Source organism: Pteronotus mesoamericanus, unplaced genomic scaffold, assembly GCF_021234165.1.
Source record: "Pteronotus mesoamericanus isolate MK-2021 breed Mesoamerican mustached bat unplaced genomic scaffold, CSHL_Meso_final contig_182, whole genome shotgun sequence".
NCBI classification, from domain to species: domain Eukaryota; kingdom Metazoa; phylum Chordata; class Mammalia; order Chiroptera; family Mormoopidae; genus Pteronotus; species Pteronotus mesoamericanus.
The window spans coordinates 5,480,771-5,498,008 of NW_026555078.1; the positions used below are offsets into that span (position 1 = coordinate 5,480,771).

General features: G+C 43.5%; 1 protein-coding gene across 1 annotated transcript in view; it reads left to right on the forward strand.

The window, feature by feature from the left end:
- The window catches only part of CATSPERB (cation channel sperm associated auxiliary subunit beta), a 71,616-nt gene extending 60,123 nt beyond the window's left edge, over positions 1 to 11,493 (forward strand). Inside the window, exons 21-26 of the mRNA XM_054566976.1 lie at positions 136 to 246; positions 2,931 to 3,041; positions 4,270 to 4,405; positions 5,807 to 5,907; positions 7,291 to 7,365; positions 11,293 to 11,493. Coding sequence (XP_054422951.1) covers positions 136 to 246; positions 2,931 to 3,041; positions 4,270 to 4,405; positions 5,807 to 5,907; positions 7,291 to 7,365; positions 11,293 to 11,493 — 735 coding nt within the window. The remainder of the gene's footprint in view (positions 1 to 135; positions 247 to 2,930; positions 3,042 to 4,269; positions 4,406 to 5,806; positions 5,908 to 7,290; positions 7,366 to 11,292) is intronic.
- The last annotated feature ends 5,745 nt before the right edge of the window (positions 11,494 to 17,238 follow it).

Sequence of the window (17,238 nt, forward strand, 5' to 3'; positions counted from 1 at the left end):
GGGTGAATAGAAATTTACTTTAATACCTGGAGCTAAAAGCAAAATATTTTCTGAAAGTGCTTTTCTGGAAAGTCAAGATATTTGCATTGAAGACATAGTAAATAATGACATATATTTTTGTTTAATCACCTGCAGATAAACTACAGGCCTCCATCTAATATGGGGATTGCCATTCCACTTACAGATCATTTTTATCATGCAGATCCTAGCAAGCCCATACCAAGAAATCTATTTCACAAGTCAAAGGTAAATCATTTTTCTACAAATAAACTAGTATTTATTTGAATTCAAGAAATCATTGAGGAAAATTACAGCTGGAAGTAGCTACAGGGATTCAATGAGAAGTAGCATTTAGTGTAATGTTCCCTCTGCCCTTGTTGGTGATGATGCTGCTGCTGGTGGTGATGGCGGTGATGATGATGGTTGTGATGGTGATGGTGGTGGTGATGATGGTGATGATGATAGTTGTGATGGTGATGGCGGTGGTGGTGGTGATGGCGGTGATGATGATGGTTGTGATGGTGATGGTGGTGGTGATGATGGTGATGATGATGGTTGTGATGGTGATGGCGGTGGTGGTGGTGATGGCGGTGATGATGATGGCGGTGGTCATAGTGGTGATGATGATGACGACGATGATGATTGCTACTGCTGTTGCTACCCGTTCCTCCAACTACTAGTTTAGTCCCTCTCGTTCTACTGCTATTCCTGGTTATGGTTTTGGAATCAAGAAGTCTAATGGGTACTTTACTCCTAACCCCTCCCTGGCTGCCATTTGGATTTCAAATGGGATATAGGGGGTGAAAGCATTTTTTCTCGAATAAAAAGAGCCCCTAGACCCATCTCACACCTCTAGCCCTGGAGAAGGATGGTGTCCAAAGGAAAGAGGAGTGTTTGCTCCAACAGAAGCACACTCAAACTCCTGCCAAGGTCCTGCCTAGGAAGGAGCCCAGCAGCACTCTGCTCTCCGGAGCGTGGAGGGAGCTAAGTAGAGAACAGAGAAAGAGTACATTATGGGGTAGCTTCTTGAGGAAACTTCACAGATGCCTATGGAATCTGTCTCCAAAAAAACGCACTTACCTGCCTCTATATACGTGTATAAACAGACATTCGTATCCATTCATGGACATGCATGCACATACACACACAATGACATAAAATTGTTTCTTTTGTTTAAACTTCTCCACTGTCTTTCCATCTCAGTCTGAGTAAAAACCAAATTCTCACAGTGGTTTGCAAGGTCCCCCTTGATTTGGCTTTGGCTCCGCATCTAACCTGATGTTGCCCAGGTCAGCCTGGTCCAGCCACACAGGCCCCGTTGCTGTTCCTCTCATGTGACAGGCATGTTTCTACCTCAGGGCCTTTGCAGTTTCAAGAACTCCGTCTGGAATGCTCTTCCACGCACTGTGGCACGGCGCACTTCATCACCGTCCTTAGGTTTTTGCTTAAATGTTACGTTTGTTGCGAGGCCTTCCTTAACCCCTTTATTTCGGATTGCAATTCCCGTCTCCACGATTACCCACCCACCCCCCCGCCATCCACCTTCCCTGCCTAATTTGTCCTTATTGCAATTATTATAGTTTTGCATATTTTACTTGTTTATTTTATTTATTGTATTTCATAAAAAGGTAAGCTAAAGAAGTCAGGGTTTTTTAAAGAAAATCTATTTTGTTCTCTACTCTATCTTTAGTACCAAGAACAGTGCCAGGCATGGGGAGTGCTTAAAAATAGTTGAACAAACTAATAATACACATTTACACACATTTGGTTACACACATACACAACACGAGGAGGTCGACCTCTTGAATCTTGGATTTCAAGGAAAGAAGCTCTGCTCTGGGCAGTGAGCAACTATAATGCTAAGTTCTTCGATTCCAGTTTCTCACAAAGATAAACCTGGTTGTGTCACTAGAGCCAAGCCTCCTGTATGAAAATATGACTTTACTGTATTTACATGGAAATCTTTAGGGGTTTTTTTCAGGGTTTTTTGGGGGAGAGTTGAATAGGAAATATAACTAATATACCCCTAAGTAGATGAGAGTTTTTAATGCATCTTTTGAAATTCAACAACTGTTCATTTCAGCATTGCCGGTGTTATCAGGCACGGTACAGACGTTCTCTGAGGACACAGCAATGAACATGATAAGCATGGTATCTTCATGAATCTTCACTCTAATGCGGGAGAACAGGCATTAAATTAAAAAGTTATACAAACTAAATAGCGTTATCCAGTGCAGTGTCTGTGAACAGCAAGGCCCTGCAGAACCGGAACAAAAATTACCTGGGACTATTTCTACGACATCACGTTCTCACTAATAGTTACTGAATCGGAAACCATGGAATGTGGTCCTGAAATCTGAACTTTTAAAAAATCTCCTGGTTGATCCTCGCTTACCCTAAAGTTTCAGACAGACATGTAATAGAGACAGACATAAAACGCACAATATGACTGTGGAGCAGAGATGCCCAATTCAGTCCAAGGGAGTCACACTGAGAGATGAGTAGGAGTTAACCAAACCAGGGAAGATGGCAGAGAGCAGGCCAGGGTGGAGGGGACACAAACGGCATCTGGGAGGAGGAAGCACCGTGCACAAAGCACAGCGATGGGGAAGGGCTCAGTGACTTTGCACCATATTGTTGTTAGGGAAATGCACATCAAAACCACCATGAGATAGCACTTCATGCGCGCTAGGATAGCTATGACAACGTATAAACCGGCAAGCAGCTCAGTGATACTTGGATTCAAATCACCAAGTGTGGAGACACAATTCAGAAATACATTCCTTTTATTATTAATGGGTTTGTTCCCTTTTCTCAGGGATTTTACTTATTCGGAGGACAAATATTGTTTGAGCATTTACTCAATGTAAATGTGCGTGTAGACACTCTGCCACAGGGGAAAAGTCAACATTTATTAATTCTGTTTGCAGAAATCTGGAAAATTCAAACAGTGCGCTAATGTGTCTACTCGGGAGGAGTGCAATTGCACACATGACCAGAAGTTTTCACATGCTGTTGCTTTCTCAGATTGCAGAGAAAAGGTGAGTTCATTTTTAATGACCTGAAGACAGAGTACTTTCATATCAAATAGATTCTGAAATGTGTATTTTGGTTAAGGACGGAAACTAAGAGATAAATAATGTCTTATTATGGCATAGAACTAAAGATGATACAGAGCTAAAAAGATCTGGAGTTAAGTGTTCCCAGACAAGTTAGTTAACATCATCTGTAAGATAGAATAATATCTGTACTGCTTGTCCATTTCACAGTTTCTTATAAAGATACCCTCTCACATATGCATGAAAGCAGTTTGTAACTTGTCAAGCACTCCACTACATTATGGTGAATACTGATTCACTCAAAAACATTTACTATCTAATGTACATCAGGTTCTGGGATAATAGAAGTCGAAATCCTATCATCAAGAAGTTTAGCCTAGTAGTTGTGACAAAATACAAGACAATATAATATGTTGGTGAAGAGAACAGATTATATGAAATATTTCCTCCTGTCAGTCTCAGAACACTCAAAGGTGTAGCATGTTGGGGTTTGCGTTAGCCAAATTAAGTATGTACTTGGTATGACTTTCCAGTAGGTCTACTTCAAATGCCATATAAGCTATATATAGCATTATATTATGTAATTTATCTTTACCTGTAAAAATAAGATCACTTACTACAATATTGGGCATAGAGTTACAGTAAATTGTGAGTGTTGTTATTCCATACCTGTCAACCCTCTCCCCTTGCTGAATTACAGTAATATTTCTTAAGCATTTACTACCTACTAAACCCTTCTCTAAGCCTTCTCCGTGATTCCATTTGGAGCCAGGTAATTTGCCAAAGATCACATCGCTCATATGTGATGGAGTTAGATTTGAGCTCTGACTCCAGAGCCTGAGTTTAGAGAGTATGGCTGAAAGGTCATGACCAGCAAGGAGAGAGGCAGGCGGGGTCAGGGCAGAATCCAGGTCATGAGTGCCTTATGGGATATGGGGTAGCTAAAAAGGTTTGCATATCTTCATAGTAAATTCCTGTGGAAGAGGCCCATAGAAAGTTACAAATTTTGTTAGCACAGTGTTTGTCTATCGCTTTTGGAGTTCACATTGATTCTGCTGTAAGACAGATTTTTATTGTCAGAACCCCTAAGTAGCCCATTTCATTTCGAGAAGCCAAACTTTTGGGAACGTAGCTATGCACTCTTTGCTAGGAAATCAAATTAGTATTGTCTTTTCCAAATTTACATCCATCCTTGGAATTTGCATTGTAGGTTCCTCGTTTCAAGTTTCCAGTTACACAGTATCCAATTTCTTTGGAAATTCACAGTGAGGATGGACATGTGCCAGTGGAAACTCCCTATCTGGTGACCGTGACGGAAGTGAATAAGAGGGAGAACTGGGAACTCAGTAGGGTTTGCTTTTTTTCTATAATTATCTTACCTTATACGTGATGTCGTTCTTACATAGGTTAAGTGGTTTGTGGTTTATGAGAACTGCATGAGAAACAGCAGGGGCGCTTTGGAAAAGGGTTTGAATCTGTCGGCACTTTGCTGTTCCTTCTATTCCTGTTCTTTCCCTCTTATTTCATCATCACTTCCTGTGATCTGGACCCTGTGGCATAAAAGCATTTTTGAAGAATTTGAACCGCACGATATTTGAAAGCTATTTTGTAGATCAGGAGCAAAAATGATTGTGTGAATGGGCGCTGCCTGTCGGCCTAAGTGTCTCCTGTCACCGCTCACGGGGACTTACACAGGAGGCTACGAGGGGGGGTCGCCGGACAATCGATCATTTTCATCTTCTACTTATATGAGAAAATTTCTTAAAGGTTTTATGGTAAAATAATTGAAAAGATGCAGAAGTACTTTTAAATAAGAAAAATTAAATTTTCTACAATTAATTTTACCTCAAACGTGTAGTCTTTTGTTGCACGTTTTGAGTTCGGTTTTGTATGAATACTTTAAGGCAATAGGTAGATAGGCAGACAGATTGAATTAAATAATATTTTGATTAGTCATTAATGTTACGAAAAATCCAGACATCTGATGTTCAGTGAGTCTTACTGTGCCCAACATATGCTTTTTTGGAATGAAAAATCAGTATAGAAAACTACTAAATATTTTGCTTTAGCTAACATCGCATTTTCTGTGGTCTGCTAGAGCCTGCTGTTAGCGCTTTGAGCACTCATTAGTAAACCTTCAAGCATTTTGCATTCTGGTTGTTAAACCATTGGTAGTTTGAAATTAGCCATGGTGAGAGTGTTTACACTATGGGAATTGGAAAATGCCATAATCAGAGCTTTTTTCCCCCTTAGGTCCTGTATACCATTACATCACTGCAATTTTAACCGCCACACTATACATCTGGTTTTAGAAAGAATCATAAGAAAGGCAGGTGTGACTGATCATCTTGGGGAGAAAAGGTTTTAGTGATCCTATCGTGAAATTTTTCTGCCACCTTCTTTAACTTCACGTAACAACTTCTAAGATGGTCCTGAAAGAATCTCATTGTCAAAGACATAAAGTACGTGCAGGTCAGGACTGGTCATGAGCAGGGGACTGGAAGGAATTAAGGTGGTCAGAGGTCTTGTTCTTTTTGACAATGCCCCTGAGAAGATGCCAAGTGAGATGCAAGGCCTAATCTCCCCTAAATTTATCCTCTACAAAGTCAAGCAGAACTAAAAATACAGGACAGCTTAGTCACGTCATGGAGTGGACTCTTTCATTTTACCCTAATGTATGCAAAACGTTTTATACAAAATGAGAAAAAAATAGATACAAGCTTAAACTATACTTCATGTACTTTTAGAACACACCGTACCAGAAAAAGTAAAAAAACTGAAAAAGTACTTAGAATCTATCCTTCAGGTTCCAGTGTATAATCCTTCAGGCCTCAACTTAAGCATAAAGGTAAGTTGGCAGCATTTGTACCATTCCTGTTTTGAGTTGAGATCAAATGTATATGTCTAAACTAAGATCAGTTTTAGTTTTAAAGTATAGGTATCCATGAATTGCAGAAACAGCATCCTTCAAGTATGAGATCTGTCCAGAAGGTATCCAGCCATGTAATATGAAAAGTAGAGACATTTACTGAAGAAGATACAAAATAAAAGAAACATTGTACACAGGACAATGACACCTCAGTCCCCTTCAAAGTAGGCGCCTTGGGACCTCACACAATTCCCCCAATCACCATCAGCTGTCCCGTCATATTTTCCTGAATTTCACTGATGGTCTGAAATCTCTTCCCTTTCAAAGATGATTTTAATTTTGGGAAAAGCCAGAAGTCACAGGGTGCCAAACCTGGGCCGTAGGAAGGGCTGGCTGAGTCACCTGGGTGATTTGATGTTTTGCCAAAAAATTTCACAAGACATGATACACGAACAGGCACATTGTCGTGATGAAGCTGCCAGTCACCAGCTGCACACAGCTGCGGCCTTCTGAATCATCCCAGTAGTTTCCATGGAGGAATGTTCATAGTGCAAAATAGGATACAGATTCATTGCTCTACTCACTCAGTCATTTTGAATGCAATAGGCACACAGCGCACATGCTCACTCAACAGCATCTACTGCCTCCACTGACCAGTCTAGTAAGGTCATCATTGTTCCACACGCACATTCCAGTCCGCTCTCCTTGCCTGCCGGGTTACATGGATGCCGTGCAAACTGTTGTATTAACAACGGCTGGACTTTTTTTGGACAGACCTCGTATGTGGAGAGTGTTTATTTTTCCGTTTCCTTCAGTGTTGTTATTTCTAAAGGTATCTGAAAGTTGAATTTAGCATTAACTTAATGATTTTTTGAGCTGATAAGCAAGACCAATACATTATCCATCAAGGTGGAGCTAAAAGGGCATTTCCAAAAGTCAGGGGCCATGGGCTCTTCACCTGCAGGTACACAGACGTGCCTTGTGGTTCCATCTGCCCATAAGGACACATGGAGTTGATATAATCTAGGTAACTGTTGAGAAAGCCAATGAAAGTCAGGGGACATACCAAACCATGAATAGGAGGGCTAGCCCAACATATGTGTCAAGGCCACGTGAGGTTTCACATTTCTGTCTCTGCATTCTAACTGTAAAGTGCGGCATCAGCTACTGAGTGCCTCTGTTTCAAACTCTTGTCCTTCTCCTTCCATTTTCATTTTGAAAAATACTGTACATGCCCAGAGCCTTCAGGCAACTGGAATTTCAATGAAACGTCTATAGGGAAAGTGGCCCCAGTGTATATTTTTACTTAAAACAACATACATGTCTGTGCCGCTAACGACCAGGTATGTTTTTTTTCCACAGGGCTCTGAGCTCTTTCATTTCAGAGTGTCCGTCGTTCCGGGGGTCACTTTTTGTAACTTAGTTGAAGAATTTCAGGTACGGTGAGTCAGGTCCAGGTATCGAATGGGGTGAGGGCTGGGGGAATAACATAACAAGCGTCCATCCAAAAGACACGGAGGATTTAAACATGGCAGGTCTGTGTGACTGGCACGGCTTGGGGACAGGGTACCCTGAAGCCTGGTGGTGACGTTGTCGGGAATGGGGCAGTGAGAGCACATGACATGAGGCAGGACCTGTGTTTATTTTTGTTCACTCTCCACCTTCCATGTTCAGCTCAGTTTTCTGACTTTCCACGCCCTTCCTCTCCCCCTCGCCCTCCCACCGACACGCACGTCTGCAATGTCGCCATCTCTGCTGTTATCCTACCTTTGGTTAGGCGCATTATAATAGCAAAGTCTTGAATACTACAAAAGCTAACAGGATTTAAAGAATTTGGAACCAAAATAAGTCTCCCCAAATCACCCCGTGATGTGCAGGGACTCGTTTTTATTAATTTAAGTAACGACATCTGCTGTCTCTGGGAAATGGGAAGGAAAGAGGATTTGGTTAAATCGATTGATGACTCATTCATTGCCAAATACCGATACCACCTTATTGATAATAAAATCAGTCTCCCCTCTGCCTACCTTCAGTTGGCCCTCCTGGCCCTGCCCCAGGGCCAGCCCCAGAATGGCTCTCATATCTGCGGTGCCGCGAGGCCATGGCAGGAGGACAGACACCTAGGACCCTGCGAGAACACCCACCTCTCCGGACAGAGGAATTAGGAAAAGAGGCGCCTGACAAACGAAGGGCATCGGAGGAAACCCCTCTTTGTTCTTCTCTCTTTTTCCTCACCTCTTTGTGCCTGAAGCAGCCCAGTTTCAGGGAACAACACAATAAATAGTACAGGGAGCTTAAATTCTCAGAGACCATCAGCTCTCTTCCCAGAGGACTTGGAAAAGGGCTTTTGGGAATAGAAAGTGGGGGTGAGGGGGCACTAAGAGAAGGGAGTTGGAGAAGGAGATTCCTAATTCTGTGCATGAACTAGCACAGGTACCAAGCAGCACACTAGCAGAACACGCCTAAAGAAGCAGAGCAAAGGCTTCAAAATAAAACTGTAACATAAACACCACTTAAGTCCCTGAGGAACCCCTGAGCGGCACAGGAGCCCAGAAGGCACGGTGCCTGGCAGAGGCCTTGAGCCTGGAACCGACGCTGGAGCCGCAACACACGGAAGGTGAAGCTTCCTTGCGACCTCAGCTCAGCCAGCATCACTGGCCCCCGAAACAAACAGAGAGTTCACGTTTGTCAGGGAATTTTTAACAGAAACCAGAGTCCCACAACATAATTATCTCCAGTGTCCAGGATACAATCCAAAATTACTCAACATACCAAGGCCTAAGAAAATATAATCAATTCTGAAGAGAAAAGACAACTAGCAAATGACAACAAATGGATTTATCAGACAGATATTTTAAATCATTATAACCATGTGCCATTTTCAAATAAATGGAAAGGGAGAGATTTTTAAGCAGAGAAATAGAAACTCTATAAAAAATAATCAAATGGAGATTTTAGAACTGAAAATACAATTTTTTAGTTCAATTTTTAAAATTTTTAAGTCACTGGATGGACTCAATAGCAGAATGGATATGGCAAAAAAAAAAAATGCATTTGAAAGTAAATAAGTAGAAATCTAACCTGAAGAAAAAGATTTTTAAAGGAATAGCCTCAGGGACCTATGTGACAATATCAAAAGCTCTAACATTTATGTCACCAGAGTCCATGAAGTAGAGAAAAAAGAGATGAGTGCAGAAAAAATATGTATTTGAATAAATAAAGCCTGAAAAGTTGGTAAAGACATATACTTACATATTCAAGAAGCTTAATGAATCCCAAACAGGGTAAACTCAAAGAAATCATGCTTAAACTCATCATAATCAGACTACTAAAAAATCAAAGATAAAGAAAAATATCTCAAAACCATCCAGAGAAAAATAACATTACATATAAGGGAACACCAATTTGAATGATAGCAGATTTCTTGTCAGAAACCAAAGAAGCTAGAAGAAAGTTGTGTGACATCTTTAATGTGATGGGGTGAGGTTGGGGAGGGAGGAGAAAGAACTATCAATCCAGGATTCTATATCTAGTGAAAATATTCCTTCAGGAATGAAAGCAAAGTAACGGCATTCTCAGCTAAAGGAAACTAAGAAAATCTACTGTGGACAAAATGTCTCTTAAAGAAAAATGCTTAAGGAAGTTCGTCAGGCTAAAAGCAAGTATCAACAGAAGAAAATGAATTTTCAGGAATGGAGGAAAAACTACAAAAACGAGTAAAAGTAAAAAGGAAGTAATTGCACAGTTAACGGAGAGAATCATTAAGAAATAATTTTTTTTAAAGATTGTAAAATAGCTTATTTATACCAAGTGAGGTAATAAAGCTCACAGGAGCAGTACTGTCAGTAGAATAGAAATACTGAATCTGAAAGGAATTGTGAAACAATTGATAGCATACAGAGCCTGTTCCTAAGAAAATAGATACCCCGTTGGGTCACTGGGAGGATGGTGGCACATTTAACTTGAGTTATACCCTTATCAATCCTTTTTCTTACCAGATAACATTTGCCCTCATTCCCCACTATTCTATTTCTATTCCACTCCACTTCCTTCTACCTCAAAAGATGGTCTTGCTTCCTATACTTCACAGAGAAAACGTGAGCCACTGAGCTTGAACCACCTTCGTCCCCATATGCCCCTGCCTGTACATTCCACATAAATGGCACCATCCTTAGCCAAACTCTCAGAGAAAAAGACACCTCTGTGCCTCTTGGTCAATAATCCTATCTTGGCTTCAGGAACTTGTCTTCCTAATTACCGCATTTTGTCATGTATAATGGCAAACCATGTTTTTGGCCCAAAACATGTTGTTTTTAGGAAAAAAATCTTTCATTTTCATTTTTTATTTTTTAAAGACTTTATTTCTTTTCTTTTCTGCGAGAGGGGAATGGAGGGAGAAAGAGAGGGAGAGAAACGTCAATATGTGGTTGCCTCTCACAAGCCCCACACTGGGGACCTGGCCTGCAACCCAGGCATGTGCCCTGACTGGGAATTGAACCAAAGACCCTTTGCTTCGCAGTCCAGTGCTCAATCCACTGAGGCACACCAGCCAGGGCTCATTTCAATTTTTTAGTTCAATTTTTAAAATTTATATTTATAAATAAAACCAATTATCATGTTCCAGGGTATTCTTTTGCATATGGATATCGTTACTTCTTTCTAGAGTTACGTTTTCAACACATAAGCATAAATAAAAGAATTTAAAACATTTATATAGGTACAGAATTAGTACTACCCATGTGTAATATGCATCCTTATTTTTCCCTAATAAATCTGAGCAAAAAAGTGCTCATTATACACAGAAAAATATGGTATCCATTCAGGGAGAGAAACCATGTTGAACACAGAGAAATTTCCCTTTGTCAGCACTTAATTAGAGGATTTTCTAAAGATAGCTTGAGAAAGCACAGGCTTAATCCCTCTACCTGGATGTCCCCTGTTCTCTTCTTCTGTGAACCCGCTTATTTTTCAAGACCCTGCTCAGGAAGCACCTCCCCGACCCCCCAACGAGGTAGTCAGGCATTCCCTGACCCTGGTCCTACCACGCTGGGCCCATCCCTCCATAACTGAATGTAGGACAGTTTCCTGCCACGTACCTGTCCTATCTGCCTACGTCTGCCACTAAGGAGACAGGATAAAAGTGTAGGGTAATAAGGAGGATTCTCATTCCCTGTCTATCGTGTGAAAATTGTTACTTACTGAATCATTGGGAGACTGTCTCCAGGCTTTGTGGATGCTGAGTAAGTCTGGGCAGCATTTGGCTGCATGATTAACAGTGTCCCCACCATGTGGGAACTGTATCAAGTTCAGTGTTTTGAATTACTAGGTTCAGAAAGCTTAAAGGCTTTGCTTTTTCTGTTGCAGATTTACGTCGATGAAGTACCGCTGCCATTTCCAGGACACACACTTATTGCCATCGCAACCGCCGTGGTGCTGGGGGGGTTAATTTTTATAGCATTTATTTTTCAAATACGTAATATCCACCCATTGGATAATTGCCAAAAATTCATCAGAAGAAACAAAAACTTATCAAATACCAGTGCCAGCGAGCTGGCTTTTAGGTGAAAATCTGAATAGTGCACATAGGATCATCCTAATTTTCTCTTTATTTCCTAGTTTTATTAGACAATTCCTAGAATAATATATTTAAATGTTAATATAAAACCTAGATAAAATACTACAGAATTGCCATTATAACTCAAATTGCTATTTGTCAATATGTTTACTATTCCATTCTCTTATTTTATTTTAAATTTTTATGTCAACCCTTCTATAAAGGATTTTTCCTTGGGGTTCTTAAAAAAATATAAAATGATAAACAGCTCTGTGTGAAATGGGTTTTCTGTATTTTTCAGCTTTTATTGGCTGGAGCCCATTCTGTGGGATCCGCACGCCTGAGCCTTGTTCTTTTCATTAGGAGTGTGAGCAGACTGTGGTCCTGCCAGGGTAAGACAGGCGGCAAAGGAGACTAACCTGCAGGTGTGCTTTTAGAGCTTCGTGAGAATTAAAGTTGGCGCCATCCGGGTTTCTTAGAGCAACTTCATAAGCAGATTGTAGCACCCAAAGAGAGGGAAATGCGCCCCCCACCGCGGGGGCGTTGGGAGGACACGGCATCTTGGGCGAGGTATGGCTCCAAGCAGCATGCAGAATTCCACAGATGCCCGCCTGTGTGCGCTGTCAGAGCACGCGCCCCCAGGTCCTCAGTAGGTGGCCAGGCCATTCATAGGTCATCACTGTCCTGGAAAAACTCAGGAGCAGCAGCACCCTGCTTTGGCAACTAGGGGACAGGTGAGGCATCCCGTCCCAAAGAGCCCAGGGCTAGGAGCTGAAAATCGTGGCCATGCCGTGTATCCTGAAAGTTCCTTTGAGAGGGCTGGGAGCGAAGTGGATACGAGCATCAGACTCATGAGCCAGACGTCTCCGGTTTGCCACTTCATTGTCACCTAGCACGGCACAGAAATTGGGCAGGATTTATATGAGTCAATCCAATCCCTTAGAACCGCAGTTAGCAGCCGTAGCCAGCACACTGAAGGCGGTATCACTATGAAAACGAACTGAGAACATGTTACGTTCTTCAGTCTCTGATCAAACATCTCAAAACTGCCAGCCCATAGAAATTTCCCCAGAGATTTGATGATAAAATGAATTCATTTCTATACCTTGCAATTCTGTGATGTAACTCTTTTTTATTCTGATTATGCTTACCACCCTCCCGTTTGTTTTCAGTCAGAACCCACTATTTGACTAAGAGGGATTCTGAGGCTTGGCCCGCAAAGGTGGAAGAGGGGGAAGCGACAAATTTTTCCCTGAAGGAAGAATTGAGATGATATTTGGTCGGTGGATCATTTAGACAGTTTTTGTAACAGTGGCAACCCTCAGCTCCCGCCTCTCAGTGGGTTGTGACAAGAAGCATGTGTTTCTTGCTCGCTGGCCTGTGGCATGGCCGTGGTGGCTCTGCTCCCGGCAGGTGTACCCTACGTGGTTGTCCTCTGGAACAGGCTGAAGAGCAGGAGTCACCTGACAGCTCTTCTCATGGCACAGGACCAGACCCAAGAGACCCAGCCAAATCACCTGAACTGTCTAAAGCAAGGGATGCACATCATGCCTGCTCGTACTCCATTAGCCAAATCACATCCCATGGCCAAGCCCAGTGCCAGCGGGACAGGGATGTACACTGTTCTCATTCTAAATGTCAGGTCTTGGGAGCACTCTCTCACCTGGTTGCTTCGTTATCAATTACCGTTATCAATTACCGTATGACCAGCTCCACAACTTAGTGCCTTAAAAAACAACTGCTTTATTCGCTCCAGGCAGTGTAGTCTGGGCTGAGTTTAGCAGGGTGGTTCCACTGGCCTTGCCAGAGGTCATCTGTTCATGGCCTTCAGCAGGCAGGTTGGCCCGGGGCTGGGCTCAGCTAAGCGCCTCATGTATGAGCTTCTTTATTTATGTGGTCCCAGGGCCTCTCCCTTTTCAAAAGACCTCTCCACATGGCCTCTGTATGTGGAGGCTCCCATGCCTTCTCCACCAGGGGAGCTGGACCCGTTATATGGCAGCTCAAGGCTCCTAAACATTGCAAAAGGAGAAGCCGCCGCAAATCAGGCCTAGTACTGGCACAACATCACCCGCACCCTATTGGCTAAAGGATATCCCGCCCTGATTCAAAGGAAGAGGACTATGCACAATCGTGAATATCGAGATGTGGTTCACTGAAGGCCATGAATGCAACAGACTGCCAGAAACCGCCCTCCTCAGAAAGTCCGGGCTCCTCTGCATGCTGGGGCTGGAATGCCCAAGCTGACTTCCTAACTCCCCTCACTGGCTTCTCAGCTGGTTTGGCCAGAACACCTGGGAGCTGGTCAGGCATCTCTCTCTCTCCACGTGATCTCTCCACGGAGGCAGCTCTTAGGCTTAACTCACAGCCTTGCGGTATCATAGTAACTGGACTTCTTGCATGGAGGTTGGCTTTCCCCAAAACAAAAAATTGGGAACTGCCTGGTTTTCTTTAATATTTGGACTTTGAAGCCTCAGAATATCACTTCTGCTTCATTCTATGGGTCAAGGTGGTCAGCCCAGATTCAAAGGGAGGACGCACACATTCCATCTCTTCTGAGTGGCAAGGTGACATTGCAAAAGAGCCTATGGGTCAGGAGGAATTGTTACAGTCGTCTTTGGAAATGTAATCTGCCGCTTTGATGTTCATCGAAGAAATCTCCTTGGGCTCTGAAGTCAACTCGCAGCCTGCTTCGGAAGTGCACGGTGTCAGTTCTGTGCCAGCTTTTCCATCATCTTAGCTTTTGGCCATGGGTAATGAAAGATTCATTCAGAAGGGTCACAAAATAATTCTGACCAAGGCTATTTTGTCTAGACCAATATTTTTGAAATTTGAGTTTTTCGGCACCATCAGAAGCAACCATCCAAAGCCGAAGGACCAACATCCTTCTTTCCGTGGTGAACTGCAGCGGCACCTCCGTACTTGTTAATGCATTGGGGAACTCGTGACGAGTGCCGAAAGCGACAAGAACCAAACATGACGAGTGATAAAGCATTTTCTCTTGCAGAGCGGCGTCATGACTCGTACAAGTTCTAGCAAGTGCGATGAGTCCCAAGCAAGCTGCCAAGTGCTGAAACATTTTTCCTTGTCAAAATGTGACCGAGTGCAGGGTTTGATGAGTTCTGAAGCCCGACGAGTACCGAGGTCTGACTGTACCATCCACCCTGCTCCTCCCAGTTCACGCCCATCTCACGTCACACTCAGTGGGCCCACGACCCTGCCCTGCCCCAGGCAGCTCGGAGCTGCAGTAGCGGGCATTCCTGTACAGACTCTCTCTCTCTCTCTCTCTCTCTCTCTCTCTCTCTCTCTCTCTCTCTCTCTCTCTCACGCGCACGCACACGCACACACACGCATGCACGCACGCACACGCACACACACGCACGCGCGCACACACACTGCCATCCTGTGGCTAAGCTCCACCCCACCGCAACTTCCACCTCTAGGTTCCTGATTCAAGGTAAAAATCCTCAGTGCGAATTGGCTGAAGGAGGCTGAATCAGTTGGTCATCCGTAGGCTGATCAGCTATGATCAGAGGACAGGGTCACAGCAGCTGAGACCTAGCCCTCCTGTTCATTGGGACCATTCCCAGAGAAGAAGAAAATCATTTTTCAGCTTGGCCTCCAACTGGTGAGGAACAGGAAAAAGCTGGGTACAGCCTCCGGAGAGCAGAGGGGGTGACTGAGGGTGACTGTGAAAACGGGCGCCCTGGGCCAGCTGCCATGCTGGGCAGGTAGAAGGGAGGCGGAAGGCTGGGGGTTGGTGGGCAAGGCTGCAAAGGGCGCAAACCTCCCTCCTTCCTCGTCCAAACAAGGTTGCGGGCTCACCCACCGGCCCCCTCAATGCATCAGGCCTTTTCGCCTCCAGCTCCCAGGTGGGCAGCTGTGGCCCAGGAGGGGCGGAGACGGGGAGCTGCCAGCCTCCTCAGCTCAGCACCTTGGTTTGTGCCTCTCCCCCTCCCCCGCTGGTATGAAGAGCAAATATTGAATGACTGGCGTGTGATGCCATGAGGGCTGAGCTGGGATAGTGGTATGTGGCAGCCAGTGTCTTTAGAACCTCAGCCTGCCTTGGGGTCTGAAGCAGGTCCCCAGGCCCACAGCTTAGACAGCAGCTCTTCCCTGCCATGCCCCTCCCCCGCCAGCCTGCCCCTCCCCCGCCAGCCTCCTACTCTCAGCCTTTCCTTCTTTTCCTGTCCCCTGACCCTGCTACACATGTAAAGAGCCGTCTGGGAAGACCCGTGTACACCTTCTTTCAGTTTATGTATAGCTCTTCCTGCCACCCCATTATGATTCAGCCGAATGACCATGGAAAGACTGATTCTGGAAGCGAGGAAATGAATGATTATGGACTCTCTTCTCAGTGATCAGGTACTTTTTCCATGTGAATAAAAGAAATACTATAGGATCTGTTAGATTGACCCTACCTCTTCCAATGTTCACTGGGGGTCAAAGACCTAGGCTTCAACATTTTTAGGGGGAATCCATGCATTTAAACCGTCTAATAAACTGGCTGCTGTCCTTCTCATAGAAACATTCAAACTTGCCCTCAACCTCAAATCAGTTTTAATAAGTATTTCTCATGGTTTCTTAAATACCATGAGAAAGACAGATATCTGGTATTTAGAGACATAAATGTTTAGTATTTTGGTAAAACTTTAGGGTAATAACAGTAATGCTAGAAAGGACCTTCATTTTGATGATGGCTAAGTTTGTTCCATTTGTGGCAACCAGGACTCCCCTTTCTGGAATGGCAAATATTTTTCCCTCTTCAATATTGACCCAATGGATACACGCACGTATTCGGGAGAATCAGAGTAGTAGCTAGTGGTCCTCTGGGGATCCCGTGCTGCCTGCTGCACCTGTGTCCATAATGAGAGAGGCCGCTTCTCTGACCCTGGAGAGGTTACTACCTAAGGGTGCTGACTGTAGGCTTTTAGACATGTGGATGTAAGGTTTCCTTTTTTTTTTTTTTTAACGATTTTATTTATTTATTTTTAGAGAGAGGGGAAGGAAGGGAGAAAGAGAGGGAGAGAAACATTGATGTGCGAGAGACACTGTTGCTCGCCTCTTGTGTGCCCCCTGCTGGGGACCTGGCCCGCAACCCAGGCATGTGCCCGAGACTGGGAATCGAACCAGCGACCTTGGTTTGAAGGCCAGCATTCAATTCATTGAGCCACATCAGCCAGGGGAAGGTTTCTTTTTCGGATGGAAAAGTACTTTTCTGGCCGAGAAAACTTATAACCATAGTCTTTCTGCCTTCTAGACTTGTAATTTGACCTTCCTTGAACATTCTTGCATTCCTAGAATAAACCCTACTTGATCATGATGTTTTATTTTTCCAATACACTGTTGAGTCTGGCTAACTAATTATTTACTCTGGACTTTGATGCTGTGAATGTAACTGAACTGAGCCTGTAATTTTCTTTTCTGGTACTGTCTGTATCTGGTTTTGGCATAAAAGTAGCTCAATCATACAATGAGTTTGGCAGCTCCCCTTCTTCTCTTTTATGGAAGTGTTCACTTGGGCATGGACTGTCTGTTCCAGAAGGATTTTATAAACTCACTGGTAAAAATATGATAGCAGGCCTCACTCTTCTGTCTACTTAGCCAACCTCCTGGATTTACTTATTTACAATTTTACCAAGCCCTATATTTTTCATTTTCTACCCCAATTCCTTCTAAAAACACTTCTTCTCTTGGTCTTCCAGCTCATTGCTCTCTTCTTCAGTTATCAAGTCGATCACTTATTCCCATAGATTAAG